At 45.6% G+C, this 17217-nt stretch overlaps 3 protein-coding genes across 4 annotated transcripts in view; 1 reads left to right on the forward strand and 2 right to left on the reverse strand.

Moving 5' to 3' along the window:
* The window catches only part of LOC107384377 (peroxiredoxin-6), an 8613-nt gene extending 5176 nt beyond the window's left edge, over positions 1–3437 (reverse strand). Inside the window, exon 1 of one of the 2 annotated variants that reach the window (XM_054743981.2) lies at positions 3265–3437. In XM_054743981.2, the coding sequence (XP_054599956.1) occupies positions 3265–3356 (92 nt within the window). In that variant the 5' untranslated portion in view covers positions 3357–3437. The remainder of the gene's footprint in view (positions 1–3264) is intronic. The other variant, XM_054743956.2, reaches the window with a different exon arrangement.
* A 211-nt stretch (positions 3438–3648) lies between these two features.
* Positions 3649–5398, forward strand: LOC107384378 (polyisoprenoid diphosphate/phosphate phosphohydrolase PLPP6). Its single transcript, XM_015957622.3, has 2 exons — positions 3649–4239; positions 4834–5398. The coding sequence occupies exons 1-2, from the start codon at positions 3861–3863 to the stop codon at positions 5253–5255; spliced, it is 801 nt and encodes a 266-aa protein (XP_015813108.1). The 5' UTR covers positions 3649–3860; the 3' UTR covers positions 5256–5398.
* Positions 5399–8036: 2638 nt separating this feature from the next.
* Positions 8037–9653, reverse strand: LOC107384379 (myocilin-like). Its single transcript, XM_054750218.2, is given in 2 exon segments — positions 8037–9500; positions 9569–9653. Coding segments are annotated over 2 exon segments (888 nt in total). The 3' UTR covers positions 8037–8697.
* Positions 9654–17217: the final 7564 nt, after the last annotated feature.

The following is a 17217-nucleotide window of genomic DNA, read 5'->3' on the forward strand; positions in this document are numbered from 1 at the left end:
TAATCAGAGGTTCTGGTCCATCCTGACAGCGTCAGCTGCCTCAATGATGAGAACCTCCCATCCCACCACATCCCAAAGGTTCTGGACTGTGGAGGCCACTGGAGTCCAGCAAACCCATGATCACGTTCTAGAAACGAGTTAGAGACGATGTGAGCTTTGTGACATGGTGCTGGAAGTAGCATCAGAATGGGTCCATGTGTTCATTAAGAGATGTGGTCAGCAACCATACTCAGGTAGCATTGATCTAAGCTTTCATGCTGGTGACACCAAATTCTGACCCGGCAACTGAAATCCAGACTCATCAAACCAGGAAATCATCAAGCCTTTTCTGGTCCAGTTCTGGTGATCCGGTGTGAACCGTAACCTCAGTTTCCTGTTCCAAGCGAGGTTCTTGCTAGGTTCTTCTGCTGCTGGAGTCCATCTGGAGCAGCTGGTGTGCTTCTGCAGGAACCTGACCTGATCTGAGCTTCTGTTGTCTATCATCTAGAACCCTGGAGATAGTTGCAGGTTCCAAACCCGTCTTTCGGTTCTTTTTAAAACACAGAAAAGGTTTATTTACCTGCGACGTTTCGTTTGCGGCTGCAAACATCATCAGGCCGACACCGATGGTGGCGTTGCTTCCTTCGTTTATCCGAATAACCACCGGATAAAAAGAACCGAAAGATGGAATTTGAAACTCAACACAGCAAGAACACACCAAAGAGGTTCCAAACCCAGTGAGCCAGCCTGGTACCAAACACCATGCCACGTTCAAAGTCTGTGAAATCTCATTTCTTCTCCATTCTGATGCTCAGTTTGAACTTCAGCAGGTGGTCCAGATCAGTGGTTCCCAACCTTTTTTCCTTGAGGACCTCCTTGCCTGTGTCCAAGACTAGCCAGGGCCCCAAATCAGGTGCGCAGATAGGGGGGGGGGGGGACAGGGGGGGGGGGGGATCTGTCCACCCCAGATTCAGATCGACCCTGATCCGTCCCCCCCCAACTAAGGCCAGAAAGTAAACAAAATCGGAGGGTAAGCGCTTGAAGCTCCTTCTTCCAATTACATTGAATGCAACATGACGTAAACAAACACCGACTCCAGAGCGTCGCTCCAGAGGCGCCAAAGTGGTTGCTGCCAGGACGCAGGATGAAGCGAAAAAGACAAGCAACGATTACTGCGTATTTAAAAAAGACCAACAGTATAAGTAGGCGGGACCGATCTGTCTGTTTATGCATGTTGGTTCTAGTTTCAGTACGTTGTTGTCAGTGTTGGGACTTACTCGTTAAAAGCGCCAAAGCCTCATTGCTGACTTTAACAAGTCTCATCTACAAATATGATCCCTCATGAAGTTACTACTTTACATCAGAAGATAGTGGAGATGTGGAACCTTCAGGCTGAGCAAATTTTGGGAGTTTTTAGAGTTTGAAAACCGCCTCCCGCTGAGAGGCTCCCAGTCGGGGAGAGGAGGAGATGCACGCAGCATGAAGAGCGCAAATATTAGATAAAACGTATAACTGCCAGCAGGTCTGGTCTTTGTTGACTGATCACTTTGTCTGGTAATGACTGACTCTGATTATGAAGCAGAATATTGACTCTGATGAAGAAATTCACTCATCCAGCCGGGAAGATTGACGCTGCTGCAGCATCAGACAGCTGGTGCTGCACGAGAGGTGTGTGGAGTTTACAAGCTCCAAACGTTGGGTCTGATGTTGGTTTAACCTTCTCTGGGATGTGATGGATGTATAAATGATGATAAAACACCGCAAACGTGACAGACGTAGCGACAGTGTAAAAAATAAGCCGTAAAAAAGAGGCAGATGCTGATGCGTTACTTATGGAAGTCAAAGTGTGCCACATAATCATAAAAGAAGTAAAATATAAGAGCTTTAAATATTTATATATAAATTAAAACTTTCCAAATATAATTAAATTTTCTAAATAAAGTAAAAATATGAAGGAACATCTGTTGGTCAGGCTGAAAAGTTTGGGAACCGCTCTAAGTGATAAGTGAATATTGTTTCTTATTATATTTTATGTGCAGTTTTTTAGGGCTTTTATGTTTTCTGTAAAGATCGGTATGCTGAAAGTCATTTCATGTTTTGCATAAAGCATGAGGTTTTGGTTAGTAATTGATTGGGAGAATAACAAATGACTGATTTAAATAGTGGGGCGCCTCTGTCAGTGCGCCCCACGGCAGCTGTGGCTACATCGTAGCTCATCACCATCAGTATGTGAATGTGTGTGAATGGATGAATGATACACTGTAGTGTAAAGCGCTTTGGAGTCCTTACTCTGAGGCGCTATTCAAGTGCGGAACATTTATTATTTATAGTGCTGATCAGGCAGAGCTTTGCTGCCAGCGTTCCGCTGCATAACGGCTTCAAACACGTATATAAATGTTAGTTTTTACGTAAACCGTTGGAGGAAATTACACAAACTGACTGAGCTCTAGTTAAGGCGCTTGCAATAGTTTGTGTGTGTGTGTGTGTGTGTGTGTGTGTGTGTGTGTGTGTGTGTGTGTGTGTGTGTTTGGGGGAGGGTACATTGGAACTTTGTCCCCCCCCCCTCCCAGTTTGAAAATCCTATCTGCGCCCCTGCCCCCAACCCCAACTCCTACCCACACACGCACAAGTTGCATTTAATTAATATCACTAAAGGTCACTACCTACATTCCATTATCTACCTTCAACAAATCACTGTAACAGGTAGTTTCTGATGAGTGTGCCTGCTTCTGAGTGCGTAAAGATGGTTTTACGTCTGTTTTGATTGCTTACATATCATATATGGGAATAGTCCTTAGTCTTTATGTCTAATTGTTTTTATCTTCTCTGCTGTTCTTTGGTGTAAAGCTAACAGTCTGTTGCTGCTGCCTGTTGGCTAGATCGTCGTTGTAAACGAGAATGAGTTCTCAATTGACTCATCTTTTTAAATAACGTTTAAATAAAATAAATAAACACATTTAAATTGATTAATACAACCGTTATACAGACATATAGAGTCATACTGAGCTTTGATTTTACCCTTGGGTGCGTTATTTAGATTCAAATATAATTTTTACAAAAATAACAAACTTGCATCCTTCACAGACCGCAGACTGGGAACCATGGTCTACTCAAGGCGGACCAATGCTGCCATCTGATTGGCTGGTTAGATATTTACTTAATGGGCAGCTGAACAAGTGCGTGTATTAATGCTGCATCTGCTCTTAAGTCAGGAAGTGAGTTTCCTCCCTTCACTGAACTTCCTAAAGTGGAGGTTTCCTGTAAAGAATCAACAAATCTACTCACGAATCACCGAGAAAGTCATGGAATTTGATTTTTCCAACGGTGGTCTCCGCCTCGAAGTCAGGAAACACGTCTCCGAGCAGCAGTCCCGGCATGGTGCGCGTTCTGATGTGGCGTTTGACAGCAGCTCAGACAGAGGAAGGCGGAAAGTTTCACTTACGAGGCGCACGCGCACAACCTCCACGGGACCACAGAAGCAACCTGAAGTTCGAATCAAGACTTCCACAGGATGGGTCGTGCCTCCTCCAGTCCACTCAAACTAAAACATTTATTATCATCATGACAAATAATGGCTACAACGTTTATAATTTAAGTAAAAAATCGCAACACGAACTGAAACTAAACTCAGAATAAAAGCATCAAATTGCTTTTGCCTGATCTGAAAACCTGAACAGAGTTCACGTGTCAACAAAACATTTTATAACCTACAAAAGGAGTTCCCACACTTTGAAATCACACCCTGGGACAGAGATGATTTAATCGGTATCCCTGGTCACGTGAGCAGATCCGGTTCCAAAGTGGAGGGACCCGTTAGGTGCGCGTCTGAGCGCAGCGGGATCCAGGAGGACACTGATCTCCGAGGACACTCAGACAGAGACATGTCCTCCTCAGCGGTTAGCAGACGGAACAGCTGCCGAGCAGTGGTGAGTGGAAGCCGGTCAGAGGGCCACCCAGCCCGCCGCCGGGCCTCCAGCTGCCCTTACTTTTCTCCTGGAGCGCAAAGCGAAGTCTTCTCCGTGAGTCTGAAGCAGCCCATCTTCACCATAACGCTCCGCTTCCTGCTGGCGGTGGACCTGTGGCTGTCCAAGAGGCTCGGAGTGTGCGCCTGCGAGGGCTCACCGTGGGGCAGCATCCGGCCTCTGGCGCGGCTGGTGGAGTTCTCCGGACATGTCATCCCGTGGCTCTCTGGGACCGTGTACTCTCTGCTCCGAGGAGAGAGCGCGGCGAAGCAGGAGGTCATGCTGAATCTGACCCTGGGTGAGACAAAGTGTCTACTCCTGGAGAGCTGCACCGGCTTCCTGCTGTCCACGTTCAATTAATTATTTACATAAGTTTTCATGTATAGTCTCGCCTGAGTAAACATGTGTGGTTCCTTAACTGAGCCACCTTATTAGAACAAAACTAGCGCGCCTTTACGCACAGTTGTGCCAAAACCAGAGTGAGACATGCAAACAGCAAGGCTATAGATTTTGTTCACAGGTCGTTTTAAACTCACGTGTCCAGCCTTTCCACTGTTGTGCTTTGGTGAAATACCAGAGCTATTCTTGGCACATGGAGCTGACTGAGGATTTAGTCAGAGTCAGCTCCAGAAAACAGCTCCTAGTGACCAAAAGCTCAGCTAAAACTGAACACAACCACCTTAAACTACCAGCACTCCGATATTTAAGTTGGACCGGTTTTGCGTTCATGTTGAGTGTACTGGTTTAGTTGCTGTGTGTTTACCAGGTAACTGATAGAAGAGGTGCATCTTTCCTCTGTTCTACCAGCAGACTAGGTCAGTGTTCCAATGACAGACACGTCTGGAGACCTAAATGATTTTCTCTGTGTTGCATGTCCCTTTCCCTCCTGAAGCTCTGATTCTGGACCTGCTGCTGGTCAGAACCGTGAAGAGGCTGGTCAAACGTAGAACTCCTGCTCAGAACCGATCGGACCTCCTCTCCTCCTTCTTTGTGGAGCGTTACTCCTTTCCCTCCGGCCATGCCTCCAGGGCGGCCTTGTGTGCCCGCTTCTTCCTGGCCCAGCTGGTGGACACGGCCTCGGTGCGGGTCCTGGTGGTGGGCTGGGCCGTCCTGGTGAGTCTGTCCCAACTGCTGCTCTCCAGAAACCATGTGACCGATGTGGGCTTCGGCCTGGCCATGGGCTACTGCCAGTACAGCCTGGTGGGAAGGCTGTGGCTGACCTGGGACTGTCTGCAGGACCTGGTGCTCATGTCTCTGAGAGAGAACCTCGACAGGGCTTATGCTGGAGTCTGGACTGTAGACCGGAAACGATAAGCGTGTGTGTTTGTGGAACATGTGTAACATGAAAAAATGGGACTTTCAAATTCCCTTTTTGCTTTATTTGGTTTTCAGCTAAAGTTTCTTCTCACCTGAATTCTTTTTTCTTTTTGCTGCTTATCTTTTACTGAGCTGAACTCATATTTTGTGCAATTCTTTTTCCTGCCAAATAAACGAAATGAACGAGTTTGCATCATGAATAGATGTAATTTAATGTCAGTTACGCGTTTTCGTGCAGTGTGAAGGCCAGGGTTGGATGTGTGGGGCTGCTTTCTCTGTGCTTTCATTCTGAGCTGTGGCTCTATATTTACGCAGGGGAAAGTCAACACACTCATCCAAGTTTCCATCAGCTGCTGCTCGGGCTCCTGACGGTCGTTATCACAGCACAACACGTCTCATCTCCTCATACAGAGCTGAGCTGCTCTCACCTGTAAAACCTGCAGCTTTAACCCTAACCCTGACCCAGACTGAAGACATGAGGGTGATGGAGAGGTCAGATCCAGACCGCGTACACGACCCAGATTCTAAATTGTGAACTGATCAAACGTTTCTGCTCAAGTGCAGATCCAGCCAGCCAGCCCTAGAGGGCAGTGTGTCACAACACAGTACGTTGTCCAGTACTGTACCCCTCATAGATTTCTTCTAATTTATGTCAAACCTAAACGTTTAATATTAGTCAAAGTCCCATTAGTTGTCACACACACTGATGTGTGTGTGAAATTTGTTCTCCGCATTTGACCCATCCCCTGGGGGAGTGGTGAGTTGCAGACACAGCCGCGCTCGGGAGACATTTGGTGGTTTCATCCCCCAATCCAACCCCTTAATGCTGAGTGTCAAGCAGGGAGGCATTGGGTCCCATTTTTTAAAGTATTTGGTTTGACCCGACTACGAATCAAATTAGAATTCATTCATCCATCTTCTGAACCCGCTTGTCCATGTAGGGTCACGCGGGGACTGGTGCCTATCTCCAGCGGTCAACGGGCAATCAGGCGGGGTACATCCTGGACAGAGAGCCAGTCCATCGCAGGGCAACACAGGACAAACAATCATGCACACACACACACACACACACACACACACACACACACCTAAGGACAATTTAGACGGACCAGTTAACCTAACAGTCATGTTTCTGGACTGTGGGAGGAAGCCCGAGTACCCGCAGAGAACCCACGCATGCACAGGGAGAACATGCAAACTCCATGCAGAAAGATCCCAGGTCGGGAAGCGAACCCAGGACCTTCTTGCTGCAAGGCAACAGCTCTAACCACTGCGCCGCCAAATTAGAATTCAAATTTGATAAAAGTAAAACAGAAGTAGGAGGAGGAGTTTAAGTATCTCGGGGGGTCTTGTTCATGAGTGAGGGAAAGATGAAGCGTGAGATCGATAGGTGGATTGGTGCTGCGTCTGCAGTGATGCGGGCGTTGCACCGGCCTGTCTTGGTGAAGAGAGAGCTGAGCCGGAAGGCAAAGCTCTCTATTTATCGGTCGATCTACGTTCCTACCCTCACCTTTGGTCACGAGCTTTGGGTAGTGACAGAAAGAACGAGATCGTGGATACAAGCGGTCCAAATGAGTTTTCTCCGCAGGGTGGCTGGGCTCTCCCTTAGAGATAGGGTGAGAAGCTCGGTCATCTAGGAGGGGCTTAGGGTAGACCCGCTGCTCCTCCACGTGGAGAGGAGCCAGTTGAGGTGGCTTGGACATCTGGTCAGGATGCCTCCTGGACGCCTCCCTGGTGAGGTTTTACGTGCGTGTCCCAAGACCCAGGACATGTCTCTCGGCTGGCCAGGGAATGCATTGGATTCCCCTGGAAGAGCCGGTCCAAGTAGCTGGGGAGAGGGAAGTCCGGGTTTCCCGGCTTAGGCTGCTGCCCCCCGCGGCTGATGGATGGTAAAATAAAAAGTGTAGTTTTAAATGATGATAATCCAAACCAACCTGGCCTCACATCAAAGCCATAACACTCTTGGTGTTTGCTATGAACACCGATGAGTCCTTTGTTACTGTGGAGGAGTTTTATCCTGCTCCTGTGAAACAGCAGAGCAGACCCAGACCATCACACTTCCACCACCCTGGCTGACTGTTGTTTTGTGTTAGTTTGACTCCAGATGCACATCCAGTAAGTTCTGCTTCTGTCTTGTCTTCCACAGATTTTTTTTTTTTAATTTCTCTAGAACAGGGTAGGATTTGTTGTGCTTTGAGATCTTTTGGCCGACTTTCTGTTGTCTGATAGTTTGGTCTGAAAAACTTGTTACCCATCTGACTAATCAGGTCTGGGTGTGGCTGAGGAACTGAACTCAGCTTTAAATAATGAAACAAAATAATAATTTTTATTTTAACTTTGTGCAATTAAATCTCAGGGACATTCATTCTCATACATTCTAAATGTACGAGAGTTGATCATAAATATTTGGTACTCATCTTTTATTGTGATGGTTGTGATGTCTCTAAGCTCCATATCAGCCATATAAAAAGTCCTCATTACTCCTCCAATAATCATCCTTTTTGAGGTTTACTTTTATTTATATATTTGAATGCTGACATTGTCTTCATGGTGGTGCAGTTTGTGCTAAAGACAGCCTGCAGTGAGCAGGTCCAGGGCTCTACATGAGGCTGAGACTGAATGTTTGGATCTGAATGTTCTCCTGCGTGGATTTCCTCTAATCACTCCAGCTTCCCCCAAGAGTCTAAAACGCCTGAATGACAGACTACCTGGCGTTTGTTAATCAGTTTACATGTTGCAGTTTGGCAGTATGTTGATGGTGGTGTTGGGTGAGGAGTATTGGTCCACTGGGATGAACTGGTGAAGGGGTACCTGCCCTTTGACCACTGGAGAAAGGCATCGGGATGGATGTATGGACATCTGTGGTTGCTGATTTTAAAGTTTGAGGTTAATAGAAACACAAAATAGGCAGTATAAAATGAGACAACATAGTTAAACACTTTAAAAGTCACATGATTACATGGTTATATAGAATGTGCTGTGGGTGATTTGGTGATGGGTCAGCTGTGGCTGTGACGGATGCAGACGGTGGCGGATCATCCACAGGGGCCGCTAGCGCGCTGCCCTCCCTGATGAGATAGGAGGAAAACATTTTTATTCCTACTTTAATTTTTCAACAGACCTGCTGACAATACAGCTCAGGTGTGGCTGAGCGGTCCAAGAGCACCAAGGGGCTCAGTGCACATCCCTGAGGGGTGCCAGTGTTTGGGAGAGATGTAACAGATTTAATGTAACAGGAGATTATGTGTTACCAACTAAATTAAAACAAGCAAAAAGAAAAAAAACTTTGTTCTTTTATGACAAAACTATCAGCGTCATCATAAGATTCCTAAAACCACCTCACTGGGTTCATTTAATTTATAAATTAAGCATAAAAATAAAGAAAAAAATCCCTACAAGCAGTCAACCCTGGTGGTTTAGTCCAGTAAACATCAGGAACTTAGCCGCTGCTGTGGCTGGTCCCGCCCAGTCTGAGGTCATAGGTCACCATGTGGAAGTTGTCCCAACTGTACTGCTTCCTTTGTGCATGGTTGTAGTCCACCATGCTGCTTTAATGGTACTTGTTCTTGAAGGGCACAGAGATGGCCCGTCCCACTCCGGTGGTGGTATCAAAGATGTAGTTGATGGTGGTGTTGGGCGTGGCGTAACTGGCCACCGTGTACAGGCGGCCACACACCAGGAACGCGTTGGCCACCGAGTTCTTCCTGATTCTGGTTTCCCAGCTCCTCCTCACCTGCAGGCTCACTGGGTCCAGCTGGGAGATGACGATGGCTCCTTTAGCTCTGGTGGTGCTGTAGATGGCCCACAGACCTTGCTCGTCCGCTGCCAGGTCGATGTCCGTATAGCCGCCCAACGAGTAAGGGTGCTGGCCAAGGTAGCTGGCATCAGGCAGGTCCAGACGGGACACCAAACGCTCAGAGGCCGGGTCGTAACGAATCAGAGTACGGCTATGTCTACGCTGGTAGTAGAGAGAGACTCGGTACAGGGCTGCTCCTGTGCTCTCCACTGGCTCTGGCAGAACCAGAACCTTCTCAGGAAAACCTCTGGAGAAATGATCCATGTCTTCATACTTGAAGAGCTGACACACATCTGTGACAACAGCATCGATGCACCACACAGTCCTGTTGGTGTAGATGGAGCTCTGAGGCGCCGGGTCCTGCAGCCACACTCCATACTTCCCAGTGATGGTTTCGGCTTTCCTGTGCATCACAGGATCTCCGACTGACACCAGCTCTCCACAGCCTGAGGAGACACAGGAGTTAAGTCACAAGCATCTGAGGAGGAGTCCCACCCTGTTGCCATAGGGTTGCCAGTGGGTGTGGAGTGTTTTTCCAAAACTCCGTCTGTGCTTTTTATGCTGTTGGTGGAAGGGGTTGTGTCGAGAGAGGCGGACATCATGAAAACCACAAATGATGAGTGGAAACTAACAAAACAAGTTGTTTTCTCCGGAGCAGAATTTCTCAGGCTGATCCGACAGACAGCAGCTCTTTATGTGTCTGTTTACTTCCTCTGCAGCAGATAATGGTCCCATTTAAACACAATTAACACAAAACAGGTTTGTGACCTCACTAAAACGACTGAAGCTACGGCTGGAGAGGAAGACCGAAGGTAGCAGCACCACCCGAATCAGGATGCTGCATCGGACGTACCGGTAGCCAGCTGGGCAGGAAGTCTAGCACAGAGGGAGTCTGACTAGGAATGTGATGATGTAATGCTGTCTTTCCTGTAAATTTAGTATTTTGTACCAAAAGCTCACCTTTAAATGATCGTAACCAAACGTTTGTTTGTTGTTGAGAAATTTAGGAGAACCTGGAAAAAAGGTGGTGACTGTTCTCAGTCAGGGTTTGGTTTGGTTGTGGAGGGAGTTTTACAGTTCAGTCAGAAAAAGGTTTAGGCCCTAAAGGGACCTTCAATATGCTCCATCTTCTGGATCATCAGGAGTTTGTTGCCCCTTTCCACTTAGTGTGAAGCTTTCCTGGGATTAGATCCAAAGCTCTTTTGTTGGTGTTTGAATCTGAAACCTCCAACTGTCTATTGTTTAATGCTGGTTTTACACTCATTTCTTTGTATTTGTGAGGAAAAGAGCAGGGGTCTCATTTATCAAACATTGCTTAGAATCCTTACTAAAACCGTACTTAAGCTCAGCAAAAAAATGTACTTACACCAAGCAGGTTAGTGATCTATCAAACATGGAGTACGCACAGCTGCACGCAATCTCCGCTTCATAAATCGGAGACTAACGAGAATGTTTCTCAGCTGCATTTTAGTCACATCCCGCCCTCACCACGCCCACTTACTGCCATAAATGGTCGATGCAAAGTGCCCTGTGGATCTCATGCGTGTACATAAGCCGGCTGTTGCAGCGCTCCGCCAATGACGATGGCAACTGTAGACCAAGGAAGTTCAAGGAAGCGCAATTTCACAGAAGCAGAAGTTGAGGTACCTGTGGGTGAGGTGGAGAAATGAAAGGAAGTGCTTTTGCAAAACAAATAAGAGAAAATCCACAGAGTGACTTAGCGTTGCTGAAGCCATCAATGTTGTGAGTTCTTCAGAGAGATCTGTGTTGGATATAAAAAATGGTCCAATCAGGATTCGATCCCCAGACTCCCAGGTGAAAGTCACACGTGCTAACCAGTCAGCCAAACAGAGATCTCCCTTGGCCAAGTAGCCAGGGCGCATGATCAATCAGGTCACAGTGACAGGACACACACACTGTCACAGACGCATGACATTCTGTCTCAGTCTGTCCCCCTGCTGATATTCTGCATTCCGTATTCTGCGCTTCAGGCTGTGTGTGTGTCTGTGCGTGCGTGTGTGTGTGTGTGTGTGTGTGTGTGTGTGTGTGCGTGCGCGCGTGTGTGTGAGCGCATGTGTGTGTACGTGTGGGGAGTCTTGTTCTGTGTATAAACGAAGCAGTACAAGTGATGATGCTGCAGGATTTCATAATTGTATCCTCAGCAGCAGCACTGCAGGTGCTCTCCATGTCCAAAATGTGTGTAAGCCAGGTCCTTAGTAAACTTAAAGTTGCACACATTTTTCTGCCAAGTTTTCTTTCATAAATCTCAAAGTTTGCGTGGAAAGTTGCTTACGCAGTTTTCCGACCCCGTTTTGTGCGTAAGCAAGCTTGATAAATGAGGCCCCTGGTCCTTCTAGTTCCTTTGTCATTTACAAAAGGTTTCACATCTCTGCTTTTCTCTTTTTCAGCTGCCAGATAAACGTTCAAGTTTATTTATATAGCGCCAAATCACGACAAGAGTTATCTCAAAGCACTTCACATAATAAAACATTCCAATACAGGTCAGGTCACTAAGCCAATCAGTTAAAAGTTTTCTATGTAAGCAACCCAGCAAATTCCATCGAGTCACTAACTAGTGTCCATGACTTTACAGCAATCCTGATACTAAGCAAGCATGCAGCGACAGTGGAGAGGAAAACTCCCTTTTAACAGGAAGATACTTCCAGAAGATCCTGGCTCAGTATAAGCAGCCATCCTCCACGACTCACTGGGCATCGAGAAGACAGAGCAGACACACACACACACGCGCACACACACACACACACACACACACACACACACACACACACACACACACACACACACACACACACACACACACACACACAAACCAACTCTTGTTTCTATAGTTATACTGTGATTTCTTAGTAAAATTCTATTTGGTGAGAGATAAACTTTATTGTATTTATCCTAGTGAATCTATAATTAAACGGGTAAACTAGTAGTAGCACATTCAATGTAAAAGAAAGCACAATGTTATTATCAGGAGATGGAGAATGTTTAAGTGGTCAGCAACAGTGTTCAAGACGATGCCCCCCTCCATGAGGCCACCACAGCTCAGCAGAACATCATTGTAGCTTCTTCTGGGGAGAAAAAACAGAAAAAATAGAGTTAACAGCTGAAACTGCAGGAAATAATACAGTTAATGAGCAGATTGTAGAAGAAAGTAGTAGAGTGTGGAAAGTGGTCAGTGTGTCCTCCAGCAGTCTAAGCCTATAGCAGCACAACTACAGAGAAAACTCTGGATAACCTAGCCTTTTAGATGGAGGCATGTTGGAGGCAGGGCAAGGGAGAGCCGTCTTTACCGACTGTACACTCCACCTCCCTCTACTCCCCCACTTGTCCAGATCTGGGCTAACATCAGATTTTAACCATAGGCCCTATCAAATAAAAATGTTTTAAGCCTAGTCTTAAAAGTAGACAAGGTGTCTGCCTCACGGACTAAAGCTTGGAGTTGGTTCCACAAGAGAGGAGCCTGATAACTAAAAGATCTGCCTCCCATCCTATTTTTAGATGTTCTGGGAACCACCAGACCTGCAGTCTGAGAGCGAAGTGCTCGGTTAGGAACGTATGGAACAATCAGATCACTGATGTATGATGGAGCTTGATTATTCAGAGCTTTATATGTGAGAAGGAGGATCTTAAAATTTATTCTGAATTTAACAGGCAGCCAATGTAGGGAAGCTAAGACAGGAGAGATATGATCTCTCTTTTTAATTCTCATTAGAACTCTAGCTGCAGCATTTTGGACAAGCTGAAGACTTTTAACTACATTCTGTGGACTTCCTGAGAGTAATGAATTACAGTAATCCAGTCTTGATGAAATAAATGCATGAACTAGTTTTTCAGCATCACTCCTGGAAAGGATGCTTCTAATCTTAGCAATATTCCGAAGGTGGAAAAAGGAAATCCTACAAACCTGTTTAATGTGGGATTTGAATGACATGCCCTCGTCAAAGATAACACCAAGGTTCCTTACTTTGTTCTCGGAGACTAAGTTAATGCCATTCAGGTCAGGTGATTGACTAAGCAATTTCCTTTTCTGAATTTCAGGTCCAAAGATGATAACTTCAGTCTTGTCTTGATTTAAAAGCAAAAAGTTTTGAGTCATCCAATTGTTTATGTCTTCAAGACAAGCCTGTAATCTACCTAACCGATTAGGTTCATCAGGGTTAATGGAAGATATAACTGAGTATCGTCAGCATAACAGTGGAAGTTTATCCCATGATGTCTAATGATATTACCAATTGGGAGCACATATATAGTAAACAGAATTGGTCCAAGCACTGAACCCTGTGGTACTCCACAAGTAACCCTGGAGTATGACGAAGATTTGTCATGTACATTTACAAAATGAAATCTGTCAGACAGGTAGGATTTAAACCAGCCTAGCACTGTTCCTTTGATCCCTACTACATGTTCAAGCCTTTCTAAAAGAACATTGTGATCAACTGTGTCAAAGGCAGCACTGAGATCTAACAAGACTAGAACAGACACAAGATTCTTATCGGAGGCCATGAGAATATCATTTGTAACTCTCACTAACGCAGTTTCAGTGCTGTGATACTCTCTAAAACCTGACTGAAATTCCTCAAACAGAGCATTGGTGTTTAAATGCTCACACACTTGGATGGCCACTATTTTCTCCAGGACTTTGGTTAAAAATGGAAGGTTAGATATTGGTCTATAATTCATTGGGTCATCTGGATCCAGAGAAGGCTTCCTAAGTGAAGGTTTGATTACAGCAATCTTAAAATCCTGTGGTACGTATCCATTTACTAAAGATAGATTGATTATATCTAGAATGGGGGCAGTAACCAAAGGAAATGCATCTTTAAATAATTTGGTTGGGATTGGATCTAAAATACAAGTTGAAGGTTTAGATGAAGCTAACATTTTTGATAACTCTGAAAGCTCAACTGGATCAAAACGGTTCAAACACAGATGAGGTTCTACAGTTACCTATGATGCTGCCTCACTTACTGAGGAAGAAGAAATCGCATTAGGGAGGATGCTAATGATTTTGTTTCTAATAGAATTAATTTTACTTGTGTAAAATCCCAGTAAGTCATTGCTGCTTAGGGCTAAGGAATACATGGTTCAGAGCTATGATTCTGTGTAAGTTTGGCAAATGTACTGAAAAGAAATTTTGGATTATTCTTATTCTCTTCAATTAGCAATGAAAGATAAGCAGTTCTAGCTTGTTGAAGCTTATTTTTTTAAGGCACAAGACTTTTTTCCAGGATTAGTAGGACTCTTCCTAGTGTGTCGAGTGCCATGTTCGCTCCAATTTTCTAGAGTTGAGTTTTAAAGTTTATAAATGAGAATTAAACCAGAATTAAGCCAACTTCCTGTCCCTAATTACCTTCTTTTTAAAAGGGGCAACATAATCTAATGCCACACGTAAAGAGGAAGTAACATTATGAACTAAAGCATGAATTTGTGAAGGGCTAGAACTGAAAATTCTAGCGGGGGGGGGGGGGGGGGCACAAAAATAAACAATGAACAAGAGTCTGCTTCTAGACCTACAGAAAAAAAAAAAAAACAAAAAAAAGCAAAAGGACAAAAAAAAGGGACACAACAACAATACAACAAACTATCACTGCGTCAACTTGATGAAAAAATATATAATCAACATTGCTTAACTGAAGAATCAAGATAATAAATCACAGTGCATTAAGTGCCCACAATAGTCTTAAGACCTGTGCTTAATGTCTAATGTCTAATGCCACGTTTCTGACTATGGAGCTGCCAATGATCAGTCAGCTTATCAGTGGGTGCGTCACTGAGCGGAGAAAATCTGTTAGAAACATGGACGGGTTGGTGGTGTCCCACGGGCTGGGTTGTATGCTTCCTGCGTACCGTCACCCAGCCGGCCTGAGGTCCTGGCTGCTCGGGTTCTGCTGGAGGACCGCTACGGGGTGGTTCTGAGCTAGTTAGCCCCGCACTAGCTAAGTAGCTATGGCTATCTACCAGCTTTTCAACAGCGCGGAGCCGGGCCTCCAATTCTGACACCCTCGCCTCCAAAGCTACAAAAATGCTATATTTATTACACGTACCATTATCACTAAAGGAGGGAGAGGAGTAACTAAACATCTGACACAGAGAGAAAGAGATAGGAGACGGAGAAGCAGAGACAGAAGTAGCCATAGCCTTGCTGAGGCTAAGCTAACTGGACGAGCAAACTGTTCAGTACCAAATAAACTGCGTGCAAACTCAAATGGTTACCTAAAAGCTAGGTGGAACAACAGAAACTGTGTGTTTTAGCTAGCTTATGTGCTACAACAACTCAGAGATATCCTAATACAGAGAAATATTATCAATTTTAGCGAGCCACAAACACCAAACAGCTATACGTAGTGCAACACTGAAAACAGGAAACGCCTTACTGCCACCTACAGGACCAGCAGCAGCTGCTATACTGTCACCTACTGTTTATGACCAATTACGTCAGCTTGACTTCATAGAAGCTATCAGTGTTAGCGGCTAATCACGTCAGCTAAGAAACAGCGTTTTTAGAATAGTTTAATGAACTTCTAGTGTTAAAAACAAAAGTCATTTTAAAAGCCATCAGGATTTCATGAAAATATCTTCCCACGAATATGTGTTTTCCTTTGTAACATCATGTTTCAGGAATCCTGAGACAACCTTGAGAGGAGATCAACAGAATAAGTCATTTCCCAGCTGAAGCCTTGAGCTTCAGTGTTGATCTGTTCAAGTAGTTATGATGCTCTTTGAGATCAAAACGGGGCACCAGAGCATCAGGATCTTCTCAGCGCGAATTTCCTTTGAATCAGAATCAGAAGGTTTTATATGCGCGAGAAATCACAACATTAGTAAACTGCTGCAGTACTTGGTGCAAAAAGAAAGATAAAAATAAGAGATAAGCAAATACAGGAAGTAAGAATATAATCATGATACCATAATAATATGAAGTGGCAATAATTAGAGAAACGGCTGCTATATACAAGACTGTGTAGGTACTGAACAGAGCGGATCAGTTCAGGCACAAACACCAAACAGGGTCATGTGACTGAAACCAAGCCACTGGAGTGGGCAGCCCTAGGGTTGTCGTTGAGTTCAACAGCAGAGGGGAAGAAAATGTTCTTGTGGCGAGAGGTTCTGGTCCGAATGGACCTGATCTTCCTGCCAGACGAGGGTGGGTCAAAAAGACTGTCCAGGGTGACACGGGTCTGCTGTGATCCGACTTGCACACCTCAATGTCCTGGAGGTGTACAGGTCCTGCATGGAGGGGAGTTTGCAGCAGATGACCTTCTCACCCCGGCTTTCCACAGGAGCCGTCAGCAGCACGTTACTGCAGCAGCACGTCATAGCTGCTGATAGGAACCGCTGTGGTCAACAGAACCCTTTCCACTGGAGCCGTCAGCAGCGCGAGTCGGCCGCGTCTCAGGAGCAGCATGTCGCGGCCTTTACGCGCCGGTTCTATTTTCTACGCGCGACGCCTCTGAAACGGGTCAAGTTCAACATTTTTGGGGAAGGAAAGACAGGAAATTGGACGTGGAAATGGAGAGAAGCTCCCGAGATTTCCAGAATAAAGAAACGTACTGCCTTCCGGTTTCTTTACTTTTTAAAACAGTTACTAACTGTGCGGCCCCGTGAGAAGTTATCACCTAGCTGGCGGTCTCCTTTGTTTTTCAGGTCCGTATTGGCGATTATAAAACGGACAGAACATAAAACACAAACCTTTTGGAGCCATGTTGTAGTTTTCTCCTGCTTGTTGTTGTGTTTACTGACGAAGTCACTCGTGTGACTTCGTGCTCTGTCGGTGACAGCTGCTCCCCTGCTGCTTCGTGTCTCGTGGGAAGGGCCAAGCAGCAGTTTACGCGAGCAAGATGTGCTGCTGCAGTAACGTGCTGCTGACGGCTCCGGTGGAAAGCTGGGGTCAGCAGAGCGTACAACATGCTGCAGCTTCTTCTTGTCCCTGGTGGTAGCGCCAGCTTACCACACAGTAATTGAAGAGGTGAGGATGGACTTAATGACTGCATTGTGGAACTTCCTCATCGACTGTGCTGGCAGGAAGTACATCCTCTGTTGGGTCTTTTTTATGACGGAGGTGATGGTGGGCTCCCACTTGATGTCTTGGCTGATGGCGGTGCTCAATTAATCCCTAAACATCTGTTTTATTTGGAACCAATTAGCTTA

The sequence above is a fragment of the Nothobranchius furzeri genome, chromosome 11 (genome assembly GCF_043380555.1).
Source record: "Nothobranchius furzeri strain GRZ-AD chromosome 11, NfurGRZ-RIMD1, whole genome shotgun sequence".
NCBI lineage: Eukaryota > Metazoa > Chordata > Actinopteri > Cyprinodontiformes > Nothobranchiidae > Nothobranchius > Nothobranchius furzeri.